The sequence below is a fragment of the Dermatophagoides pteronyssinus genome, unplaced genomic scaffold, assembly GCF_027571235.1.
Source record: "Dermatophagoides pteronyssinus isolate colony J.1.1.1.1 unplaced genomic scaffold, Derpt_VIB-CSIC_2022.12 sq0023, whole genome shotgun sequence".
In the NCBI taxonomy this organism is placed as follows: Eukaryota; Metazoa; Arthropoda; class Arachnida; order Sarcoptiformes; family Pyroglyphidae; genus Dermatophagoides; species Dermatophagoides pteronyssinus.
The window spans coordinates 148,014-171,101 of record NW_027461547.1 but is presented as its reverse complement, the minus strand read 5'-3'; the positions used below and the strand labels follow the sequence as shown (position 1 = coordinate 171,101).

The window sequence follows — 23,088 nt, the reverse complement described above, 5'->3', positions numbered from 1 at the left end:
GAAATGGGTTTCTTTTTTTTTGTTGGATTACAAAAACAAAATCAATGATTGAAAATTATTTCGTAATACTTGTTAAAAAGTAAAGAAAAAAAATTGGGAAAAATTTTCTTAAACAAACATAGATGATAATGTTGAAAAAAAAGGACAACAACAGTAACGAAAATCCCAAACACATAAATTGATATAACATCATGATGATGATGATGATGATTTATGATGTTCATGATTGTTTTTCTTGTTCTTTTTTTTGATTCATTTGATTATACTAAATAGATGAATATTATTATTATTGTCAACATCATCTTTGAATCAATTGTCATTATTGTGATTCACTTTATATTACTTCATCCCGTACGCGTTTCCTGATGCCGTTATTTGAAATGATTTGATATAATAGATGAATTTTGATTAATAGATTTGAATTTCCTATTGTATAATATCGAAAAAAAAGAAATGTTTAGGATGGATGATGTAAAAAAAACTAAAAATGGCCAATTGAATCAAGGCGATTATTATTATTATATAACGACGATCATTTGAACGATTCATTCATTCAAAGTACAAAGACCAGAAACAATTCAATTTGTTTGTTTGTTATGTGTGTTCATTGACTTTCTTGTTTTTTATTTTATTTTTTTTTCTGGCTGTTGCTAAAAACCAAAAAAAAAAAAGAATGATGATCGAAATTATGTAGCAATGATCTTCACGATCATAATCATTATCATCATCATTATGAATAATCATGATTTTCATCACAATCATCATGATCATAGGACATATTATCATATTATCACAATGACAATAATCAATCTGATAAATCTATTCAATAAATTGATTTCCAGTTTTTCTATAAGATAAATTATAAATTTACATTTTTTTTCTTCATTCAGCTATGTATTATCCAATGATATTTTCAATTATCAATCATCATCTATCATTTCTAATAAGTTATACATCTAGATTTTTAAAAATATTGATTATTTTTAATCTATTATTAGTTATGATATTACAATCATCACCATTATCATCATCTAGCAGTGCCATTGTTTTATCATCAGCAAGAAAAAGTTCTCCAATGAATAGTAAGTGAATAATAATAATCATTATTTTAATGAAATAGTATTTTAATTAATATTTGTTTCAAAAAAAAACCAATCAAGTTAGTCCACAAGTATGGCTATCAATTTCATCAAAACCATATCGTCGTCTTGTATTGAATTGGCATCATATTGATCGTCGAGATCTTTATAGTTCATGGATAGCTCTTTACGATGTTGAACCAACATCACAAAATTTTGATTATAATTTTATTGAAAGAATATTTCCAATTACAACCACTGGTAAACATACAACAGCTAAATCATATGAATATTTTTCATTTGAATCAGCATTTTTTAATGATAAAAATAAACGTCGCTACCTCAATGATTTTCTTCGTTCAGGCAATGGAAGTGCATTAACTAAATTATCATCAAGTCTTTGGTCAGGATGTATAAAATATTGGATTGCATATATTCAATATAATCGCCGTATTGTTGTAAAAAAATGTTTACGTACACGACCAAGATGGATGGAACATTCAATGCCATTTATTGGACATCGTTCTGTACTTGAATTAGCATTACCTGGTACACATAATGCTGCTAGTTATGAAATATCGGGTAAAATGAATTTTCCACGTCTTGATAAATATATCTATTGTCAAGATGAATCTGTATGGAATCAATTAATATATGGTATAAGGTATTTATTATATAATGCATTTAAAATATTCAAAAACTAATAATGAAATTTTATTGTAGATTTCTTGATCTAAGATTAGCCTATGACAATGAACAGAAAAATGAACGTGATCGTGTATGGATAGCTCATGGTATGGTCAAAGTAGATATATTACTTGTCGATGTTTTAGAACAGGTACTTGCCTTTCTATTATCAACACATCAAGAGATTATTATATTAGATTTTCATCGTTTTGAAGATGGTCTACAAGAATCATTACCAGATATTAATGAACGTCATACTATTATTGAACGTTTAATTAATGATTATTTAGGAGCATTTTTAATACCAGTCGATTTTGGTTGGAATCGACCATTACGTGAATTAGTTGCATTAAATAAACGTGTTTATATTGGCTATGCACGTGATCATCGTAATCGACAATTTTTTCATACAAACGCTTTACATGTTTGGGCTGGTAGTGATGATTATGGATTATTATTTCGTCATTTAAATGATCGATCATGTCGTTCACCATCAACGCCATATCCGGTATCATTAATGGGTGCATTAACACCAAAATTTTTTGGCCTTTTACGTGACAAATATGATGGTCTACGGTCATTGGCCGAACAAATCAATCATGATTTAAGTTTGAGTGTTTTTGATGAATGGTGGCAATGTATGAATATTTTATGTACAGATTATTTTCTAGGCAATAATATTATTGAATATACAATTGAAGCAAATTTATGGCGTGAAAAGAATCGTCAAAAACATTTACAACAACAACAACAACAATCATCATCATCATCATCATCATATCAAAAAGATGTTAGTAATATTATGTTAAATCTATCGAAATTATAATCATCCTATTAACTAACTATTTGTTTTTTCTTATCAAACAAACAAAAATGTAAAAAGATGCTAAAAATTTAAAAAATAAAATTTAATCTTTTTCTTTGATTATATGGAAATATACAGGGTGTTAATTGTTGAAAAAATTGACGTCATCCACGATTTATATGAATTTGCTTAACAACAAGAAAAAAAAATAATCATGATAATTTGTTTTTCTTTTTCGAAAAAGAAAAAGAGAAAACTGGCCACGAACTTTCGGAACAGAATAAAAGAATAATGTGTACAAAAAAGTTTTTTTTCATCCATTTGAAAAAAATATGCAAATTATTTGTATGTAAAGCCAGAAAAAAAGTGCAAAAAAAAATCAATCCCATTCCATATGGTTTTAATTTTCACAATTATCATCATTATTCTTATTCAGATTAAGTGGAAAACATTATAAAGTGATTTAGAAATTCATTGCAACAAAGCCCGAACAAAAACTTTTAATTTCGGATGAGTATCATCAAATCAACAAAACAGAGAGAATGAAAATGAAAAAATTCGAAAAACCTGTGTGTAAAAAAAAATTACATGGCAAAATGTACGAACGTGTTTGCCATGCATTAATGACGATTAATTGGATTTTTCTTTTAGCAATTTATTTTTTTTTGCAAGATTTACTTTATTCACAAAATCAAATGAAAATATGGGCAACAGCTTGCTAATATTGTGTGTTATGTTTGTTCCCATACTCCGGATTTTCCTCAACGAAACAAAAATAAACAAACAAATGAAAATCCGAAAAGAATTCCATTCACCTTGGATACTGTAAATGGAAATATTTAAAAGAAGAATAAAGTATTTAGAAAAAAAAACTTCAATCTAATTGTTATATCCCCATTTGACTGAGGATATAACCATTAGAATAATCTGAGGTTAAAATGGTGTTGTTTACAATTCGAAAAAAATGATCAACATAATTTCGATCCCCAATTTATGGCGGAACTAGCTTCAACAGCTCACCAGCACCGACCTTCTCCTTTTTCGCCGAAGAAAAATATTGTAAGGCGCATTGGCCAATCACACATGCATATCCACATGTGGATCGAAGCAGCATCTTTTTGGAAAATGGGTGAAGAATTTTGATTCAACGATAAATGGTAAAACAAGACATTTTTCCACATAAAAGCAAATTCAATAATTCGTTATAACATATTAAAACGCCATCTCTCGTTTGTATTTGAAAAAATTAATCATCATATCTTATCCCAGTAATTTTTCTCAATATTGAAAAAAAATGATCGGAAGTTTTCCGAAAATTTTACACGTTGTGTATAAATATTCTATTCATGACTCGTGCATGTGTGTCACACAAAAAAAGTAAGGAGAGTACTCTCCAAAATTGAAGGTTTTTTCCTTCAATTTTGATGAGTGTTTATCAAGGTTGAAGAGTGTTAGCCAAATTTGGAGAGCATTGTGGAGAGCACTGTTCAACGTTGGTAAGTATTGCTCAAAATTGGAGAGTACTCTCCAATCAATACTCTCCAATTTGGAATAGCGTTCTTCAATGTTGGTAAGCATTGCTCAAAATTGGAGAGTACTCTTCAACACAATACTCTCCAATTTTGAATGACATTCTTCAACGTTGGTTAACACTATTCAAAATTGAAAAGCGAAAACAATCGAATGATGGAATTCGGTAATTCTGCTAAAAAAATGTATCCGACAGTGATTCCGATAAGATTTTATCACGAAAATTAATTAGAATTGATGCTAATGATTAAGATGTAAATTTTTTGGTTATAATCGATAATTGGAATTGAATCTTTGATATGTAACAATTCAATTCATTAATAAAAATAAAAGAATTTGTTAAAAATGGAATTCAATTTTTTCAAAGTGTGTGTTTAATTCAATTTAAAAGTTAATATTACATTTTGATTTGTTAAATCGATATCAAATATATGAATTGGGAATCAAGGGAATGATAAACTGAACATTACAAAAGAAAAGGTGCCAAATCATTTCACGAATAGTGAAACCGCTAAATTCAAAGAAACAAACCTAACATAAATAGGAATTATAAAATGATCCATATTAATCACATAGGGATCATGTGGACAATTTTCAAGTAAAGAAAAGTCCATTCGTTCTTTCAATTTTACCATAACAAATCTAACATGAACAAGAATCATGCAAAAGATTTGGCGCGTTTTCATACTTTGAACAAATTATCGACACAATTCTAATATGGTCAATGTGGATTGTATTTGTATTTTCAAGATTCTTGTTAATGTCAGGTTTGGTTTGATAAATTTAATGTTTTCTCAATTCATGACAATGTTTGGCGCCATTTCTTTCTTCGACCAAATTATCGACACTATTCTGATATGATCAATGTGAATTGAATTTGTATTTTCAAGATTCGTGATTCATGTTAGGTTTGAAATTTGCATGTTTCTCACTATTCTTGAAATTAATTTGGCGCGTTTTCATACTTTGAACAAATTATCGACAAAATTCTAATATGATCAATGCGAATTGTATTTGTATTTTAAAGATTCTTGTTAATGTTAGGTTTGGTTTGATAAATTTAATGTTTTCTCAATTCATGACAATGTTTGGCGCGTTTTCTTTCTTTGTGAAAATTATCAACACAATTCTGGTATGATCAATGTGAATTGTATTTGTATTTTCGAGATTCTAGATTATGTTAGGTTGAAATTTGTCGTTTTCACTATCCGTGAAAATATTTGGCGCGTTTTCTATCTTCGACCAAATTATCAACACAATTCTGGTATGATCAATGTGAATTGTATTTGTATTTTCGAGATTCTAGATTATGTTAGGTTGAAATTTGTCGTTTTCACTATCCGTGAAAATATTTGGCGCGTTTTCTATCGTCGACCAAATTATCGACACAATTCCTATATGATTAATGTGGATTGTATTTGTATTTTCAAGATTCTTGTTCATGTTAGGTTTGTTTTGTTGAGTTTGTCGTTTTCACTATCCGTGAAAATATTTGGCGCGTTTTCTATCTTCGACCAAATTATCGACACAATTCTAATATGGTCAATGTGGATTGTATTCTTATTTCCAAAATTCTTGTTTGTGTTAGGTTTGGTTTGATAAATTTAATGTTTTCTCAATTTGTTAAAAGATTTGGCGCGTTTTCTGTCTTCGACCAAATTATCGACACAATTCTAATATGATCAATGTGGATTGTATTTGTATTTTCAAGATTCGTGATTATGTTAGGTTGAAATTTGCCGTTCTCTCAATTTGTGAATGAATTTGGCGCCTTTTCCGTTTCACAACAAATTATCGACACAATTCTTATGTGATTAATATATGGATCAACATTTTCATGATTCTTGTTCATGTAAAATTTGAGGCAGTGAATTCTTTCGATTCATGACAAAGTTTGGCGCGTTTTCTTCTTTTGAACAAATTATCGACACGATTCTTATGCGATTGATATGAATCGTTTTGTTATTCCTGGTAATGTTAGGTTTGTTATGGTGAATTGGTCGCTTTCTCCATTTGTGAATGAATTTGGCGCGTTTTTCGTTTCACAACAAATTATCAATAGAATTCTTATGTGATTAACATTGATCGTATTTTCATTTTCATCATTCCAAGTCATGTTAGGTTTGTCAAACATATCTCTTAATTCACTCTTGGTTCTTTTGGAATTGAAAATATTTTTTATTATGTGTTCCTTCGATTCAAAAGGATTCATCATCTCTAAAATACATCATTTCACAAGTTGGAAATAATGATTATTAAATTAATTTTTGTCAATGTTAAGTCTATGGAAAATAATAATGCATTTTTTCAAAAATTTCTCATGTTCGACAAATGATCATTTGCGCATAGTCAAATGCTAACTATTTTCAATACAAATACGGCCTGCACTTTCGATAGTGTAAATTGTTTTAGCGCGTAAAATTTCTCTCGCGGCTAGTGGCGGCTAGTGGTAACTATTTTCTATACTTTTTCTCGTCCAATCAGAATGCAAGTTTCAAAAGTTCTATTCAACGGTCGTCAAAATCGTTTGTCCTCGTCATTCTATTTCGAACTTTTTCGGTGACGGTTGTTTTTTCGAACGTTTTTTCTGGTTAGTCTTATAAGTTATTTTTTCAATTTTAATCATTGATTTTGGTCCAAATTTTGGAACAATCACTTTTATTGATTAAAGATTATCTTTGTTTATGCTTTTATTTGTTTCAGATTAAAAATTGACCACGAAATTGATGAAAATTGTTTGGACGATTCGTGATGAAATTGACGAAAAATGATCATTTTCTCGATTTCATTTATTCAAGTTTGTAATTATCAATTGATAATTCATCTTAAATTAACTTTCATTTAATCACATCTTTTCAAGTTTAGTTTTTCCGTTATTATTATGGTCCAGTAAATTAATAAAGGTAATATTACCATTTTGAGTGACATGAAAATAATAATTTATCTTCGTCTTAGCATACAATTCCACATGGCAAAAGACTATGGATAATTGGTGAGGAAAATACATTGTCCCAAATAAAACTACTGATTGGATCGATGGACTTCCAGGTAACTAATCTTTACATTCTAATCTATAATTTTTACACTTTAGTTCCTCAAGTTTTTGCTAATGAATGTCGAAACAATATTCGAATGATTATCATGTTCTAGATTGATTTGTTGGTTTCATTGTTCATCGGCATCTGATTCAAGAATAGTTTGACAATGTTAAACAATAGGCTAGGTTAGATTAGAATTAGAAAACATGGTCTGAGCTATTTCCTATTGAATCCGATGCTTGGTGACCCTTTGGAACCAAAAAACGATCGAAAATTATGATATCATTCGAGTATTTTCAAACTGGAATGGATACTTGTAGTAAATGATGGTATGTTTTTGAATCCAATGATCGAAACTATCAACTAATATTCTTTTAAATTCAGGATCATCGCTGAGAATGATGGGATTCAAATATTCAATTTCATGGATCAAATTTGGACATTAAGTCTTGTAACATGAATCGGATCGTTGGACATCGAATATTCAATTTTGGATCGATTTGGAACTGGACAAGAATGGAACAACGTGGGATGTTGAATATAATGATTTTTATGAATTTCAAATTTTTTAATTATCAATAAAATTATAATTAAATTTAAATTTATGTGTAATTAAATTAATATGGGGGCCAATGCAATAAAAGGGGGAGAACCTGCAACAATCGGAGAGAGCGACACTATCGATAGTATTTTCGATTATTTACTGCTTGCGATTGTGTGATTTCAATTTTGATGAGTGCTCTCCAAAATTGAAAAATTCGTACACGAACAGATTTGAAGAGTACTCTCCAATTTTGAAGAGCCTACTTTTTTTTGTGTGGTATGTGTCTGTGATTGTGTGTCGTGTCTTTGAATTTATTTTGATTCATTCATTCCCATAAATATTTTTTTTTCCAGAAAAAGAAAATGCCATATTTTGAAAATTGGAATGAATTTGCTTCAGCAGCCGAAGCATTATATTTGGAGAATCCATTACGTTGTCGTCTAGTAATGAAATATCGACATAAAGATGGAATATTAATTGTCAAATGTACTGATGATAAAGTATGTCTATTGTATAAAACAGAAAATTCACAAGACATAAAACGTATTGAAAAATTAAATTCCCAAATGATGCGACATATGACCAGTGATGAAGATTAATTAAAATTAATAATCGTAATTATATCGCCATAATTCATCGTTCATTTATAGCATTGTAAAATTTGTATTTATTTTATTTTCCTACACACATTCTTTTTATATATAAATCAAAATGAATGTATTCTTTTCTTTATTTCATGTTTTCTTTTTTGCCGCTTGATTTGTAAATTGATGGACAAATGAAATGATTTTTTTTATCAATAAAAAAATACTACTATATTACAAAACGATGATAGAATGATTATCCCCTTTCTGGCCATCTACATGCACCATCCAATCGTATTATTTCCCCATTCAGCATAGGATTTTCAATAATTGTCTCGACTAGTTTGGCAAATTCTTCCAGGTTGACCGAGTCTTGAAGGGCAAGGTGTAGAACATTGAATGAATTCTAGTAATTCTGGGGCATTTGATCGCATTACTAATGGTGTTTCAAAAAAACCGGCAGCAATTGTATTGACACGTATGCCTTCTTTGGCCAGATCTCTGGATAATGGTAATGTCATAGAATTCAATGCTCCTTGTGTAGCCGCATAACCAGTCTGCCCTTCATGGCCTTCCCATGCCAATATACTTGATGTATTTATGATAACCGATTTTGTTCCATTTACACCCATTGGATTATTAGCCAACAATGGTATCGCTAATCGAATCACATTGAATGTACCATAGATATTGATATCAACTAAATCAAGAAAATCTCGTAGCCGTTGAGGTTTTTGTGAATTAAAATTATACAATTTAAATGCATTGGCAACGCCAGCGCAATTGACTAAGATATTCAAACGTTGTTGGCCATCGTTTGAATCTTGACATAATTTCAATGCTTCCATTATATCAGCTTCTTTTCTGATATCACCTGCAAAGATAATCTATTTAATCACTTGTGAATTGACATGATGGTAATTTTTTTCGTTTTACCTTTTATTCCGATAACATTATCAATTTTTTCTTCACTTGGCTTCAAATCGATTGTTATTACACGTGCATCAAGTCTCGCTAAATGTCGACATACGGCCAGACCAAGACCAGATCCACCACCGGTAACAAATGCTGTTAATCCTCTAATTGTATTCAACAACATTGTCATAACTAAATTCAAATTATTATTTTAACAAATTGCTAGTTTATATACAGTATTGACAATATAAATTGGACAACACATGGATGGCTAAGGTAATCGATGTTGAACAATCGATAGTAATTTTTTAATTGCTTGCATACACATTTGTGATGATTCAAAATTGCGCTTAAATAAATAAATCAAAGATATCTATAGATATTATAATAATTTTATCTATATATAAAAATAATAAATTTAGTTGGGAGTGTTTCTTTTTCATTCTCAGCGACATGACATCATCGTTAATTGATGAACAATCAAAACTTGTTGTATATAAACCAACGATTCATCAACGACAAAAAAATAAAATTTCCATCATGTATATAATCAAAATTATATTAATGATTCCTATATGGACGACAATATTAGCTCTGGATCCCTTTTCAATAACTGGTTCAATAATAGTTGGTACCGGCATGTATTATTTTAAAGATTCATTAACATGCATGGTGAAAGAATGTTGTCATGACCATACGAGTAATAAATGGATCGCTAATCGTCTAAAGTGGTCAGATCTTCCTGAAGAGATTTTTGGTCAACACATTGCCGTCAGTGTTGTTAGTAATTTGGTATATTTTCATCTAAGAAATCCAAATCCACCTAAACCATTGGTACTTTCATTCCATGGTTTCACTGGCGTTGGAAAAACTCATCTCAGTGATTTGCTAGCGAAAAGAATTTATCGACAATATAATGAAACTGGTTCAAGTAAATTTGTCCATAAATATACGGCCACACATTTGAACAAAGAAAGTCAACTAAGCATGTTGGTCGAAAATATTTTCGAAAAACTTGAAGCATGTGATCGCTCATTAGTTATAATTGATGAAATCGATAAATTACCCGAAAAATATCTTGACATATTATTACCATATTTAGACCATTCATCACCATATAAAAAATCCATATTTATATTCTTAGGGTAAGTAAATTTTTTTCAATTATTTCAACTAATAATCACATTGTTCTATAATTACAGAAACAGCGCCGGCAGCAATATTAATAATGAAGTTGTTCATCTACTTAATTCGGGTAAAGCCCGTGAAGATATTGAATATGATGATCTCGAAAATGTTGTCACTAATAATGCTGTTAAAGTAGGAGGCCTTAAAAATTCAGAATTGATTACGCGCGGTGTAATCGATCTATTCGTGCCATTTTTGCCGCTTTCGAAACATCATATTCGACAATGTGTGGCCGATAATCTTCGCCGTCAGCACGAATTTCCTGATCCATTTATTAATCCAGGTTCCAAATTTATTGATAAAGTAACAGATAGCATTGAATTTAAGGATGATGAATTTTCCGTTTTTGGCTGTAAGCGAGTTTCATCAAAAGTTGCCATTCTTTTAGCTAGAAAAAATCGACTATAATAAGGAATTTGAATATTGTTTTTGTTTTATTTTTATTTTAAAAAAATTGTCAAAACTTTTTTTATATCACAAAAATTAAAATTATAATTTTGTTTGTTGAATGAATTCGTATATTATGGCAGCAAGTTTCTGTTTCGATCCTAATCCGTACAATGATCGATGAAAACAGGATCGATAGCTTGGTATATTTGATTCGAAATGATCACAATCATCTAGTATTGGTGTATGAAATAATTTTAAATCCGGTTCGATCGCTTTCATCATCATTAATTTCTCATTATTTTCGGATATTCGATTATTATATTGTATGAATAATCCATATAAATCCCATTGTGTATCATAATAAATATGCTGATATTTAACTAATGATTGCCGATTTCGTATGATCGGCATTAATGTTTCTGTTTGTTTTCTCATACGTATATAATCATGAAGATAGAAAGAAATTATCTGCCGATTAGTATCATCAAAATAGCCATTATCTTTGCGAACGTCGAAATAATTCATGAATGATTTGATTCCTTTGAATGATTGTTCACCCATAGTTAATTGACGAATGGATAAATTGAATTTTTTATCCAGTGTTGAATGTTTACGGAGAATTTGTTCAAAATCTTGATTCGATTTATTCGTGCGTAATCGATATTGAACAAAAGGCAATGGAATAAATATCTGATTATCCGGAATTGTATTGACACGTACACGATTTAATAGTTCAGCTGTGAAGATCATATTACTTCGACAATGTAATAATAACATTGGTTCGCTAGATGATATGGCAGTCAATGAACGTGTGATGAGATCCAGATATGATATTTCGGATGGAAATCTTTTCCGCGTCAAGTTTAATGAACCGTCCGCAACATAAACTGCGGCATCAGGGGGTATGATATCCATGAATATAATTCGAGGTGAATTTGCTTGAAATTTTGTTTTCAAATATAAAGATACTTTTTTCAATCGTTCGAATTCTTTTTTTTCAAATTCAAGCGATGAATCGATCGAATCATTCAGCGTAATAAAGCGAGTATATATGAGTACGATGATTAACGTGGTCTGATGATGGGGATTTTTCAGAAATACATTTGCATAATGATTTAGAAAACCTATGGCTACGGATACTTCTGCATGACCACGAACAGGTAATATCATTGTAAGTTGTAAATTTTCATTTGCATGAGGCGGTATATCGGTCAACAATTCAACTGGATTCAATGGTTTTAGAATTTGAAAACGATATGAAGATTTGAATGGCAATGATTCAGATTGATTCACAATTAAATCAACAATATATTCATGGCCACGAACTGCATCAAATTTTTGATATAAATTTTCTATGGATAAATCTTGTAAAGCAACTGACAGCTGTGGTCGATGACGATTTAACCATTCTAAACATTGGTTTTTAACCTGACTGATTTGTTTCAAATCATCTTCATTCAATTGACGAATTATTTGAACATCATTTGGCAAAAAAATATGAGTTTCATTTGAATATGACCAACGATTTATTTCATAACGGTTTCGTGGTTTACGAGATTGAAAAAATCTATCGAATGATGAGGAATTCGTTACGGAAATCATTCGTTGTTCAATGGTTTGAATATTCAAATTCAATCGATTTATACTATCTATTGTTATGAGTGTTTGTATAATATTGTAGATATCGGATAGAAAATGAACAGGATAAATAAAAATTGAGTCCAGAATTTTTTGTTCATTCAATGAGATCGATTCTAATGATTGAGTATTGAAAAATGATTTATGCCAATAATAGACATTACCTCCGATATGTTGATTATTTTGTTCGATTCTGTCTATATAACATGGCCAATCATGATCACATATTGATATCAAAGTAGAACTGATTAAAAGGCCATGATTTAATATATGATCATTGTGGCCAAAATTTGTTGCAATAAATTTCAATTTTGAGTCTTCAGTTATTGATGATGGAATATCATTAGATGTAGAAAGAACCAAATCCGATACGGACAGAATTCGAAGATATTGTTGAAGATTGAATGAATGTACCGAAGTACTTTCGGTCATCATTAAAATTATAGCATATTCATTCAATTTTCGTTTTTCTATTAGATAATCCATTATTAATACATGGAAAGGACGATCATAATGACTTTGTGACCATACATCCAGAATTTGATTAGCTCGATATTCAATAATTATATGACTATTATTGATATTACCTGTTGATATGTCTGGATAGAAATAAAGAAGATTATCACTAAAATCATTCAACATCAATTCACTAGTCTTGTTTATATAATGTTCGATCAATTGTCGATAATGATCCGATTTAGATTGATTTTCATTTCTTGCTAATGATAATTCGATAAGGAATTGTGGCCTAATTACCACACAAACTAATAGCTTCATTTTGATATTCAATTCAATTGAATGAAAACGAGGACGATAAAATTTAAGTTTCTTATCTCTTACCATACTATTGATGGCTGATTTTTGTTGATTGCTCATATCAAACTCATTTGAATTTTCATCATTGATTATGGTGGATTTATTATGAATTCTTGGATTATAATCTTTATCAGCCATTTCACGATACCATTTTTCTAATCGTACAAACAGATGATAATCTTGTCGATTCAATTTCAATACCTGTATTGATTCTGGATCATTTTCATCATCATTCAATGAAAGCAACAGGGAATTTGGTTTTGAACAATCTTCTAACATTGGCATGAATAATGATGATAATATAATGCCAAGTATGCAACCGATAAAAAAATATTTATTTTTACGTAACAGATAATAAGCTGGTTTCCAACATAATGATTTCATTTTCATTTTTATAAAAAAATATTTACATTTTTATCCAAATTAACGATTTTGATTCAATGATGATTTTGAATGTTTTGATTATTTCATATAGAATCTTCATGGCATTAATTGAGCACATTATATTGTCTATTAAAATCATTGAGAATTTGATTAGTTGTTGATACGGAAGAATTTGTAGCGGCATAAGGGGAAAAAATTTCGGCGTTTTTTTTTGGCAAACCCAATTAACAGATCAATCCATGCAGTGAGACTTCAGACACTTTTTGTTCCGATTCAAGTATTTGTGATGATGAGAAGATTTTATAATCACAACAAAAATTCTACATTATATAAACAGACGTCAAATTCAGACATCGAATCCAAGGAAACAAACAATTTCAATTTGTGTTGTATAGAAAATGTATGGTTGGTAATTTTGAATGACTCATCAATCCATTATATGAATTCAAGCAATATTTCATTCTGTTTCTGTTGAAAATAATTATCATTTTAAATAAATGATCATGATAATAATCATTATTGTCGATGATTTCTTTCACATGCAAAGGATAAATATTTACAACAATCATCAACTCAACATGTGAAGATGGTTGTGGTGGTGGTTGTGGTTGCCATTGTCATTGTCGTCGTTATTTTGGTCACATAAAAGACATAAGACATATGGTCTGCATTTGTTAGAGTATAATATGTTTATTGTTGTTTGAAACAAAAACAAAATGGAAAACTGGTAATGATTAAGTATAGTGGCTGAATGCCCAACATTCTCATACAAAAATTTTGTCGTCGTAATGTAAGAAAATTCCATTTGTCTGAAAATCATCAATACAAATCATTCGACAGTTTCCGTAGTGATTTAAATCAAGAGAAAAAATTGATTGTCGCGTAAAGATTAAATGTCATATCCGGGATAGAATGTAGGAAAAAAACCGGACTTTCATTGGAATTTTGATACATTTTATCATCATTAAAGTTAAAATAGTTATTTTTGGTCAAGAAATTTTTTTTATTATGATCAAATTAAAAAAAACAAAAGAAAAATGAAAAATATAATTATTGGAAAATGAAACAAAACAATTAACAATAAAGGAATTGGAAGAATTTGTAAAAACAAAAAAAAACATCAATTTTTTTCCGGAAAAAATAATGTCCAACATGTTTTCATATCATCATCATCATCAATGTTCAAACAATTTGAATTTTTCATCTTTTCAAACATTGATTCATCATAAAAATAATTGACAAAATTTCGAAATATTTTCTCCATACAATCCATATTTGCATCAAAATCAATCAATTGTGCGCCAATACAGATGATAGCTAATGGAAATGATTTGCAATCACCAAATTGATTTAATGCTCGCAATACACGACTAAATTGACGACGTGATAGATAGATTTTTAATGCTGTTTGTTGATCATAATATCGTTTCGATGAGATCAAATAATCACACCAACGGCGCATAATTTCCGTGCATTCATTGCCATCTAGACTTGACTAAAAATGAAAAAAATTAAAATTATGAAAAAAGTATGAAATATGATTACACACCTTTGCCAACCAAATAGAATCGAACCATTGATCCGAACTTTGTAGATAACGACATGCATCGGATGTTTTCGATATGATTGTCAATAATTCAATGCCTTCAGTTATATGACCATTAGCAATAAGACTAGTGGATACTAATTTAACAACCGGTGCAACTTTGGTCTCATTCAGTATCATAGATTGATTAGAATCATCATTTTCAATGCTATTATCCTCATGAGTTTGTTGATTACTACTATCATCATTTTCGGTTAATGAACAATTCTCAATAGAATAATCATCACCACCTATCATTGAAAATTTATTTTCTTTTATTTGATTACATTTAGAATTATTATTCGAAGTTTGTTGTAAAGCAGCAATCAAACAAGCTTTTAATGAATCCACATAGAAGGATTGTTTATCCATCGAATCATCAATTCGATTTGATTGATTGAACAAATGTTCACTTTCTAATAAAACCTGTACAGCACGTTGAAAATTTTTCAGATTCAAATTCATTCGGTACACTTGATTCGAATGGAAATAAGTCCGTCGATTATTTTCCAATAGTAAAAGCTTTTCTTGTAATAATTGTCGAAAATTTTGATTATCAAGAAATAGATCCATACGAGAATCAAGTTCTTCATCGAGTAATATGGCGCTAAGTAATAGCCAGAAATCATAATCATTTTGATTGGAAAATAATTTTGCCAACAAAATTTGATTATCAATATATCGACGAATGTCGACAATCATTTGAGATTCATTGTTATTTTGTCGATATTGCTCCTGATCATCATTATTATCATCTCTATCATCCGTTGACATAGGCCGTTTTTTAAATGGAATTTCAAATAAATATTTTCGTATCAATTTTTTTCGCTGATCAAAAGTTAAAAAATTTATATTTAATTCTTCCAAACGAAGTTTTGATAAATCTGACGGATAATTAGATAAACGGGAAATACTCAGCGAAGATGAATAGGTTTTTAATTTTTGATCAGTTATGACAATAAATCCTTCGGCTGTAGCAAATATAGGTAGATCACAACTAACCCAATCAAGATCAATGATTTTAAAATTAATATCTCTGGGAAATTTTAACTGAGAACATAGACGAAATTCTTCAATATCCCAGATATCGACACCAAAATCAGCATACAGTATTAGACATTTCATATTATCACGACCAGGACCAAAACGAACTTTTTTAATACAACTACGATATGTAGCCTCGGTTCGTGAATTGTTCCGTTTCAGATCCCAAAGATTAAGCGTACCGGATGCATCACCAAACAATATTTGATCTCTTTTCCATGCTATACTGGTAACGGTAATATTTCCGTTTTCAACATCGGATGGTATCCTAGCTAATTCTCGTACAATATTACCTTCGATGGAGAAATGATATAATTCACGTGACATGGCAATAAAATTCTCTTTAATCGGCGATGTATGAATCAACGATGATGATGATTTTATTGATCCAGTATCAGAATCACTACTCATGTCAGTAGCAAGAGTATTGTTTTTGACCATTTGTTTACGATTATAAAATGGACTCCATTCCACGGCAGTCACAAGGCCGATTGATTTGGACATAGTACGCAATATAGTTAATGTTCGTACATCCCATATTTCGAATGGATCATCACGTTTGAATAGAATAATAAGATATTGTTCCAAATGTGATACACGAATTGTTTCGATTGGGGATGAATCAGTCATATGATTAGTACGAAATGAAGTCAACTTTCCAGTCTCGATATCGATATGAATCAATTCATTTGTTACTTTTCCGGAACTACTTCCCGAACCAGTTGTCAAATTGTGTAAGGCACTTAATGGATGTCTAGTGTATGAATGCACCGGTGATGTTATCGTTGGATACGAAAATGTAATCAAAGATGTAAGATTTGCCCATTCAACACCAGCAATAGCGTATGAATGTGCACAAAATTCACGATGTAATGTTGCCGTATTATTATCCAATAACCAAATCTGTAAAATTCCTAAGCTATCACCAACAGCTAAAAATGGTCTATGTTCATTTAGATTCTGTAAAGTTAATGGTGGTGCCATTCTTATGACGGTTGGCATTGAATTTAAGCCACTTATATAATTTGTCACAATAATTTTATAAAGAATGGGATCGGAAACAGAACGTAGCTGTTGACTTTCATTGCCAATATCATCTTCATCATTAATATCATCATTGTTATTAAGAAAAGCACCAAGTTTATATTCTTGAGGTTTGATCAAATCATTTAACGATGGTAATGATAAATTTTTGATGATTGAAGATTTCCGACAAATTAATGATTTAAAAATGATTCGACCGGTACTTAATAGGAATGCTACTTTAGTCTCATCAAATGGTGATAAAGAATAACCAAAAATTTTGTTTTGTTTGGTCAACCTTATAGGTTCGGAATGACAAAGATTCACATAGCCGATGTTTAAGAAATTTTCCTGATTACATAATTCATCCGATCGATGTGATTGATCAACTTGATTGGAAATATTATCGCGAATAATTTTTTTCTGATACAGGCGGAATGATACGTTGCCATTTTCATGCAACGCAAAAAATGAATTTCGAAGACCACAAGAAAAAATTTTAATTAAACGGGAAAAATTTCTTTCGATTGGTATGGTTGTGATTATTATTTCCATTGACAAATCAATTAAATAAATATCACGTGAAAATACGAGAAAAATTTGATTTCTCATTGCTTTATGGAATTCGATCTGTATTAATTGATGATCATTATTACTTATAGGTGGTGTATTTACGATTGTCGAATTATTACGAATACCGGTTGATGATTGTGTATAGTCACTGATAGTGATCAGATCATTGGTGACTTTACTTTTATCTAGCCGTTGTATTAAATCAAAATAACCGGATTTGTTATTTATCTTTTTCAATACATACATCATAATAGGCAGATTAATTTTTCTGGGTTCTTTTGATGTTTTATCATTTTCTTTAAAATGATGTTCATCCAATCGAGCCTGACCAAGATAGATACGATCCGAATGTGTTGAACGAAATTCGAACAATAAATTTGACATATTTGCATTACAACAACGATTATAATGGAAAAATGGATTGAAATGTATTTGCGATATCAGACATTGTATTTGCCATCGACATATTGGTTCACCTAGGTCAGCATCATAAACAATGATCGTATTGTTATGAGGATAGAATGCTAAGATGTAAAGATTTGTGGCCAAACAGGTAGTGATATTATCATTGCTTTGGGGATTATCCTCATTCTTAGATTTTTCATCGCGACAAATATTACCATTATTTTTGGGTATAGGATTTTCAAAATCAACTAAATCCCAACAATTAATTTTCCCGCTAACAGAATTACTACTCGGGTTTGATAGTTTGCTATCCAAATGAATCCAATGAATAAAACTAATGGAACGATTTTCAGTAGTTGATAAAATGACTGTTAAAGGTGTAGATTCAATCACATCCCATACGACAATCATACCGATTGTATCGATTGAACATAGACAAAGATGATTTGTCAATGGTGACCATTTAACCAAGCAAACAATATGTTTGTGCCGATGTAAAGCTATTGTAATTAAAAAAAAATACAATTAATACAATCATCAACAAATGAATAAATTCAAATCACTTTGACGAAATGATAATGTTGGCCGTGAATCGATAATAACCACAAGGTTTTGACAACCATATGCTATTAAACCATTCGATGACCAATCCAAAGCGCCTGAGTTTTGTGCATGTAATATGCCAGGAATGGTTGATGGAAATAAAGTATAACGATATGATGTGGATGATTGAGAATCGATGGGAATTTTTGGTGAAGTCAAAGTAGATGAAGATGTTGATGAGTTTCTTTGTAGGAACCTTTGCTTTTCATTTTTACTCGATTGTTGTTGAGTTGTTTCATGATCATCTTTTAATGATTGTTCTTCGGTAGTTGTAGATTGCATTTTTTCATATAGAATTCATGGAATGAAATTTCCAATTAAAATATCAAAATTGGAAAAAATTGGAATAGAAGAAAACAATGATAATACTGAATGGTTGCAGTTGGCAACGGTGAACTCGATGATAAATATTATCTCCACCTTTGATTATTTTAGTTTGTTTTGAATTTAGTTTCCTAAATATTGTTATCACCGTTAGGGTGAGCAATGTATTTAATCACATATCTATAATGTGCAATATAATCATTAAAAATTCAATGACGATCACGATTAATATACTAATAGCAAATTGGCCAACGAAGCAATTTTGTTGCACTTTAAAATTTCCCGTATCCGTAACAAATAAATAAATGTATAATATTTATTCATCAAATCATGATACACTCAAATGATTTTCCGATGACAATGATGATTTGGCAGTAAAAATGAATTCAGAACCCGAAAGAATTCAAAAATACTGTTTTTACATCAAAGAATCTAAACAAAAACAAAAAAAAATATTGGAAAAAAAATTCAACAGTTTTAGATTTGGACATTGTTCATAAACGACATGATAAAATGGAATTTTAAATTAAAAATTTGTAAAAGATCAATAGCGGGAATAGTGAAATTTAAATATCACATTCTTTTTATTTATAAATAATCATAATTTATTAGAATCTGTTTCATTATCAACAATACTATTGTGAATAGACTAATGATTGTTAATAGTAAATAAGCCGAATATTTCGATATGTATTTCTCATTCAATTTACGATGATGATGATGATCATCATCATCATTGTCATCAACATCATCGTATTCATAGTAATCATAATCGTCATGTATTAATTGTCGTTGAAATCGAGAATTCAATTCATCCGTATTATCATCAACATTATGATGAACAACATCGAAATCATAATAAGTACTTTGATTTTCGTGTTTGATAATGCAACGTTTTTTAAACATACATTTTAGAATCATTCGTTTATTCTCTTCCAACACGGATACTAATCGTAATGATGTTCGATCATCCAATTTGGTTGGCATAATTGGATAATTATGATAATCAATTGTTCGTTCCCATCGATAGGTTGTATTATGAAAAATATTTAATAATAAATTAAATTTTGGACGTATCAATTTTCGTATAACAATAGTATCAATTTGATGTAGGGAACAATTTTGTATGAAACTATAAAAACGATTTGTTTGATCACTGTTAATATCACATGAAATAACAAAATGCAAACGATTCTTATCAAAATTATTTTTGTTATAATAATGACGACGAATGATCATTGTTGCATCGTTGTTGTCCAATCGTACCAAACCATTACTCGATCGATCCAGATTCCATAAACGTTTCCATCCTATTTTATGAATTATGTTAGTGTATCAAAAATGAATAATAATGATGATAATTTTATTATTATAATCAACATTATACCGATTCGATTTCGAATAGGCCAATGCCGAAAATGTCGTTGATAATTTGAATTATTATCATTGCTTAGATATACTAAATTGGACATTTTCCACAATGGTCCACGAAAATGATCCAATGTAAAATGAATCAATATGGAACTTGATTCGTGATGAACAATAGGTTCTTTCTTTTCATCTGCAATGGTCAATTGATGTGATAAAATTGATAGAAATAATGTGATTAATAACCAGAATCCATTTGATGACATTTTTGTTGTTGTTTAATTTTTAAATGATTTTTTCATATGAAAAAAACGACACAAACACATTTTTTCAAACAATTGTTTCAATACGATAAAACAAATAATTTATGAATCACAAATCCAGCCAGTATTTTTTTTAACGATAACGATGATATTTTGATTATCATCATCATCAGTAATCAAACATCAGATATACATGATTCGGCAGAAAAAAAATTTCTTCGAAAACAATTCTGGTACATTATTTGAAAGTATGTGTGTGTGAATGACATCATCATATGGCTAAAGATACGTGCCATTGTATAAATTGTTTGAATAATGGATAAATTGAATTTTTCTTTAGTTTTATTTCTTTTTATTATGATTAGTATTCTTCAATGTTTACGAAAACCGAAATACGATATTACATCATTTGTTTAGGATAAAAAGTATTTGAACAAGGTGACCGAACATTCGAATTGAAAAAAAATAATTAAGTGATCTTATCTTATTATAATTATCATTACATCAGATTGGCAATAATCTTTTATATTTAACAACATTTTTGGTTACAACATTGGCAAAAACATTGCTGACAACGATAACATTTCCAATAACAACAATTACACCATTCACATTCGAATGGTGCACAAGCACAGCATACGGCAAATGGTGAACATAGCCATGATTTACAACGGGAACCAGTTGATGGTTTTTTTCTTATAACATTCGATGGTGAAATTGGACGTTCCGATGGTATCGGTGTTGATGATGCAATAGGTTGTGGTGGTGGTGAGGATGCTTTTAGTATTGATTTTCCGGGTTGTATTGTAATGGCCGTATTGTTGTTTATATCACTTCGGTTACGATTTTTTTCACGACCACTTTGTTTCTTAAAACTTGTTTTAACTTGTTGTCCAGTTGAACCTTCTAGACCTTCGATTGTTGTATTGATGATTTCAATTGAATGCTTCCTTTCACCTTTATCCAATGATAAAAGATTTGATTTTGTTGATTTTCGTTTTTGACGTTTATGATCATCAACATCGATGTCGGAATCGGAACTTGAATCTGAACTTGAGCTAGTATCTGGTTTTTTTGTCTTCTTCATCGACGATGATCTATTCGGATCAATGGATTTATTTTGCGGCCGATCATCAGTTATTCGGACAGCATAATCTTTATGATGATTGTCGTCATCTTGTTGCGTACCTTGTGATACTTTGATTACTTTGACATTTTTTCGTTTTTCATCAACACTATCATCCTGACGTCTATGGAAAGAATCAATATTTTCATCACTATAATCATCATCGTCATAATCATCATTTTTTCGTTGATTTTCTACCCTAATCGGTATGATACGTTCACGTGGTGATGTGGAACGTTCATTGATGATTATGGTCGATGTTTTTGATTTATTTGATGCCATTATTATTCACAATAAGTTGAAAATTCTTTTCATCACAACATCACAAAACAAAACCAGTAAGATTATATGAGTGAAAGCAACGAGCAGAAGGAAAAAATTATTATTTTTACCAATTTATTTATTCAATCATTCGCATTTTGTGTGAATAAAATTACACAAATGAATGATTTTTACACCAGCTCAAACGAACGATAAGCAAACAAAAAAAGCCAATAAATAAACAGGTAGGCACAACATTTTTCAACGATGCAAACATTCGATTAATGATTTTTGTTTTTGTTTTTGGTGGGCAGGTGTTACCGATTATGGACGTCCAACACAAAATACAATCCTCAATCAAAAGAAGAATCAGAAGCCTATAGGAAAATAAGAAAAAAAATGACCGAGGACATAATGGAGGTGTTGTTGTTGTTTATTATTTCGGTTGAATATACGATACGATACTATTAGGAATGATATCCAAAAAAAATTGTCATTTTCTTTCGGTTTAATACTTAAAGATTAAGATTGGATTAAGATCCGACCATGAATCTTGTATGAAATTTGTCGAATTGGGGTGTTAGAAAAAAATTTGAATCAATAAAATGATCATTTCCTTTATTCGAAATGAATATCATTTTTTTCATTTCAACAAAAACCACACAAGTATGTTAGAGTAAAGCTAACATATTCCAAATAAGGACTAATGAATGATATTCGAAGGTTTTTCTTTTTGAAAACAAATATTTTGGACGAATTTGGGCATAGAAACATCAACACACACAGTAAGTGGCAATGCAATCAATGTCTTGATTATCATCATCGGTTGTGGCCATCAAATCAACAAAAATAACATTGATTTGTTGAAGAATGAACAAATTCATTTCAATCATTGATGATGACATCGTATCGATA

General features: G+C 30.0%; 8 protein-coding genes across 8 annotated transcripts; 3 read left to right on the top strand and 5 right to left on the bottom strand.

Moving 5' to 3' along the window:
* Positions 1-962: 962 nt before the first annotated feature.
* Positions 963-2,592, top strand: LOC113791794 (PI-PLC X domain-containing protein 1-like). The gene is made up of 3 exons (XM_027341623.2): positions 963-1,082; positions 1,161-1,743; positions 1,803-2,592. The coding sequence occupies exons 1-3, from the start codon at positions 1,001-1,003 to the stop codon at positions 2,590-2,592; spliced, it is 1,455 nt and encodes a 484-aa protein (XP_027197424.2). The 5' UTR covers positions 963-1,000.
* A 5,346-nt stretch (positions 2,593-7,938) lies between these two features.
* On the top strand, positions 7,939-8,512 carry Srp9 (signal recognition particle 9). Its single transcript, XM_027341611.2, has one exon. It carries the CDS (start codon positions 8,046-8,048, stop codon positions 8,280-8,282), a length of 237 nt encoding a protein of 78 aa, XP_027197412.1. The 5' UTR covers positions 7,939-8,045; the 3' UTR covers positions 8,283-8,512.
* On the bottom strand, positions 8,390-9,478 carry LOC113791783 (3-hydroxyacyl-CoA dehydrogenase type-2-like). Its single transcript, XM_027341610.2, is given in 3 exon segments — positions 8,390-8,625; positions 8,627-9,141; positions 9,204-9,478. Coding segments are annotated over 3 exon segments (786 nt in total). The 5' UTR covers positions 9,373-9,478; the 3' UTR covers positions 8,390-8,523.
* Positions 9,479-9,527: 49 nt separating this feature from the next.
* Positions 9,528-10,879, top strand: Torsin (torsin family member). Its single transcript, XM_027341608.2, has 2 exons — positions 9,528-10,327; positions 10,385-10,879. The coding sequence occupies exons 1-2, from the start codon at positions 9,636-9,638 to the stop codon at positions 10,776-10,778; spliced, it is 1,086 nt and encodes a 361-aa protein (XP_027197409.2). The 5' UTR covers positions 9,528-9,635; the 3' UTR covers positions 10,779-10,879.
* On the bottom strand, positions 10,794-14,349 carry Chpf (Chondroitin polymerizing factor). The gene has a single exon (XM_027341674.2). The coding sequence runs from the start codon at positions 13,602-13,604 to the stop codon at positions 10,860-10,862; it is 2,745 nt and encodes a 914-aa protein (XP_027197475.2). The 5' UTR covers positions 13,605-14,349; the 3' UTR covers positions 10,794-10,859.
* A 284-nt stretch (positions 14,350-14,633) lies between these two features.
* LOC113791840 (WD repeat-containing protein 11-like) lies at positions 14,634-19,608 on the bottom strand. Its single transcript, XM_027341675.2, has 3 exons — positions 18,792-19,608; positions 15,148-18,728; positions 14,634-15,093 (listed from the first exon to the last, which is right to left on the bottom strand). The coding sequence occupies exons 1-3, from the start codon at positions 19,111-19,113 to the stop codon at positions 14,719-14,721; spliced, it is 4,278 nt and encodes a 1,425-aa protein (XP_027197476.2). The 5' UTR covers positions 19,114-19,608; the 3' UTR covers positions 14,634-14,718.
* A 104-nt stretch (positions 19,609-19,712) lies between these two features.
* On the bottom strand, positions 19,713-20,789 carry LOC113791841 (uncharacterized). Its single transcript, XM_027341676.2, has 2 exons — positions 20,543-20,789; positions 19,713-20,465 (listed from the first exon to the last, which is right to left on the bottom strand). The coding sequence occupies exons 1-2, from the start codon at positions 20,787-20,789 to the stop codon at positions 19,744-19,746; spliced, it is 969 nt and encodes a 322-aa protein (XP_027197477.2). The 3' UTR covers positions 19,713-19,743.
* Positions 20,790-20,810: 21 nt separating this feature from the next.
* Positions 20,811-22,666, bottom strand: LOC142645800 (uncharacterized). Its single transcript, XM_075823118.1, has one exon. The coding sequence runs from the start codon at positions 22,192-22,194 to the stop codon at positions 21,316-21,318; it is 879 nt and encodes a 292-aa protein (XP_075679233.1). The 5' UTR covers positions 22,195-22,666; the 3' UTR covers positions 20,811-21,315.
* Positions 22,667-23,088: the final 422 nt, after the last annotated feature.

Coding starts and splice junctions, on each gene's coding strand:
- LOC113791794 (XM_027341623.2), top strand. CDS start 1,001: ATGATATTACAATCATCACCATTATCATCATCTAGCAGTGCCATTGTT. Junction 1,083..1,160: donor AAAAAGTTCTCCAATGAATA/GTAAGTGAATAA, acceptor AAACCAATCAAG/TTAGTCCACAAGTATGGCTA. Junction 1,744..1,802: donor CAATTAATATATGGTATAAG/GTATTTATTATA, acceptor ATTTTATTGTAG/ATTTCTTGATCTAAGATTAG.
- Srp9 (XM_027341611.2), top strand. CDS start 8,046: ATGCCATATTTTGAAAATTGGAATGAATTTGCTTCAGCAGCCGAAGCA.
- Torsin (XM_027341608.2), top strand. CDS start 9,636: ATGACATCATCGTTAATTGATGAACAATCAAAACTTGTTGTATATAAA. Junction 10,328..10,384: donor TCCATATTTATATTCTTAGG/GTAAGTAAATTT, acceptor CTATAATTACAG/AAACAGCGCCGGCAGCAATA.
- Chpf (XM_027341674.2), bottom strand. CDS start 13,604: ATGAAAATGAAATCATTATGTTGGAAACCAGCTTATTATCTGTTACGT.
- LOC113791840 (XM_027341675.2), bottom strand. CDS start 19,113: ATGCAATCTACAACTACCGAAGAACAATCATTAAAAGATGATCATGAA. Junction 18,729..18,791: donor AACATTATCATTTCGTCAAA/GTGATTTGAATT, acceptor TAATTACAATAG/CTTTACATCGGCACAAACAT. Junction 15,094..15,147: donor ATTCTATTTGGTTGGCAAAG/GTGTGTAATCAT, acceptor TTTCATTTTTAG/TCAAGTCTAGATGGCAATGA.
- LOC113791841 (XM_027341676.2), bottom strand. CDS start 20,789: ATGTCATCAAATGGATTCTGGTTATTAATCACATTATTTCTATCAATT. Junction 20,466..20,542: donor GCCTATTCGAAATCGAATCG/GTATAATGTTGA, acceptor TTCATAAAATAG/GATGGAAACGTTTATGGAAT.
- LOC142645800 (XM_075823118.1), bottom strand. CDS start 22,194: ATGGCATCAAATAAATCAAAAACATCGACCATAATCATCAATGAACGT.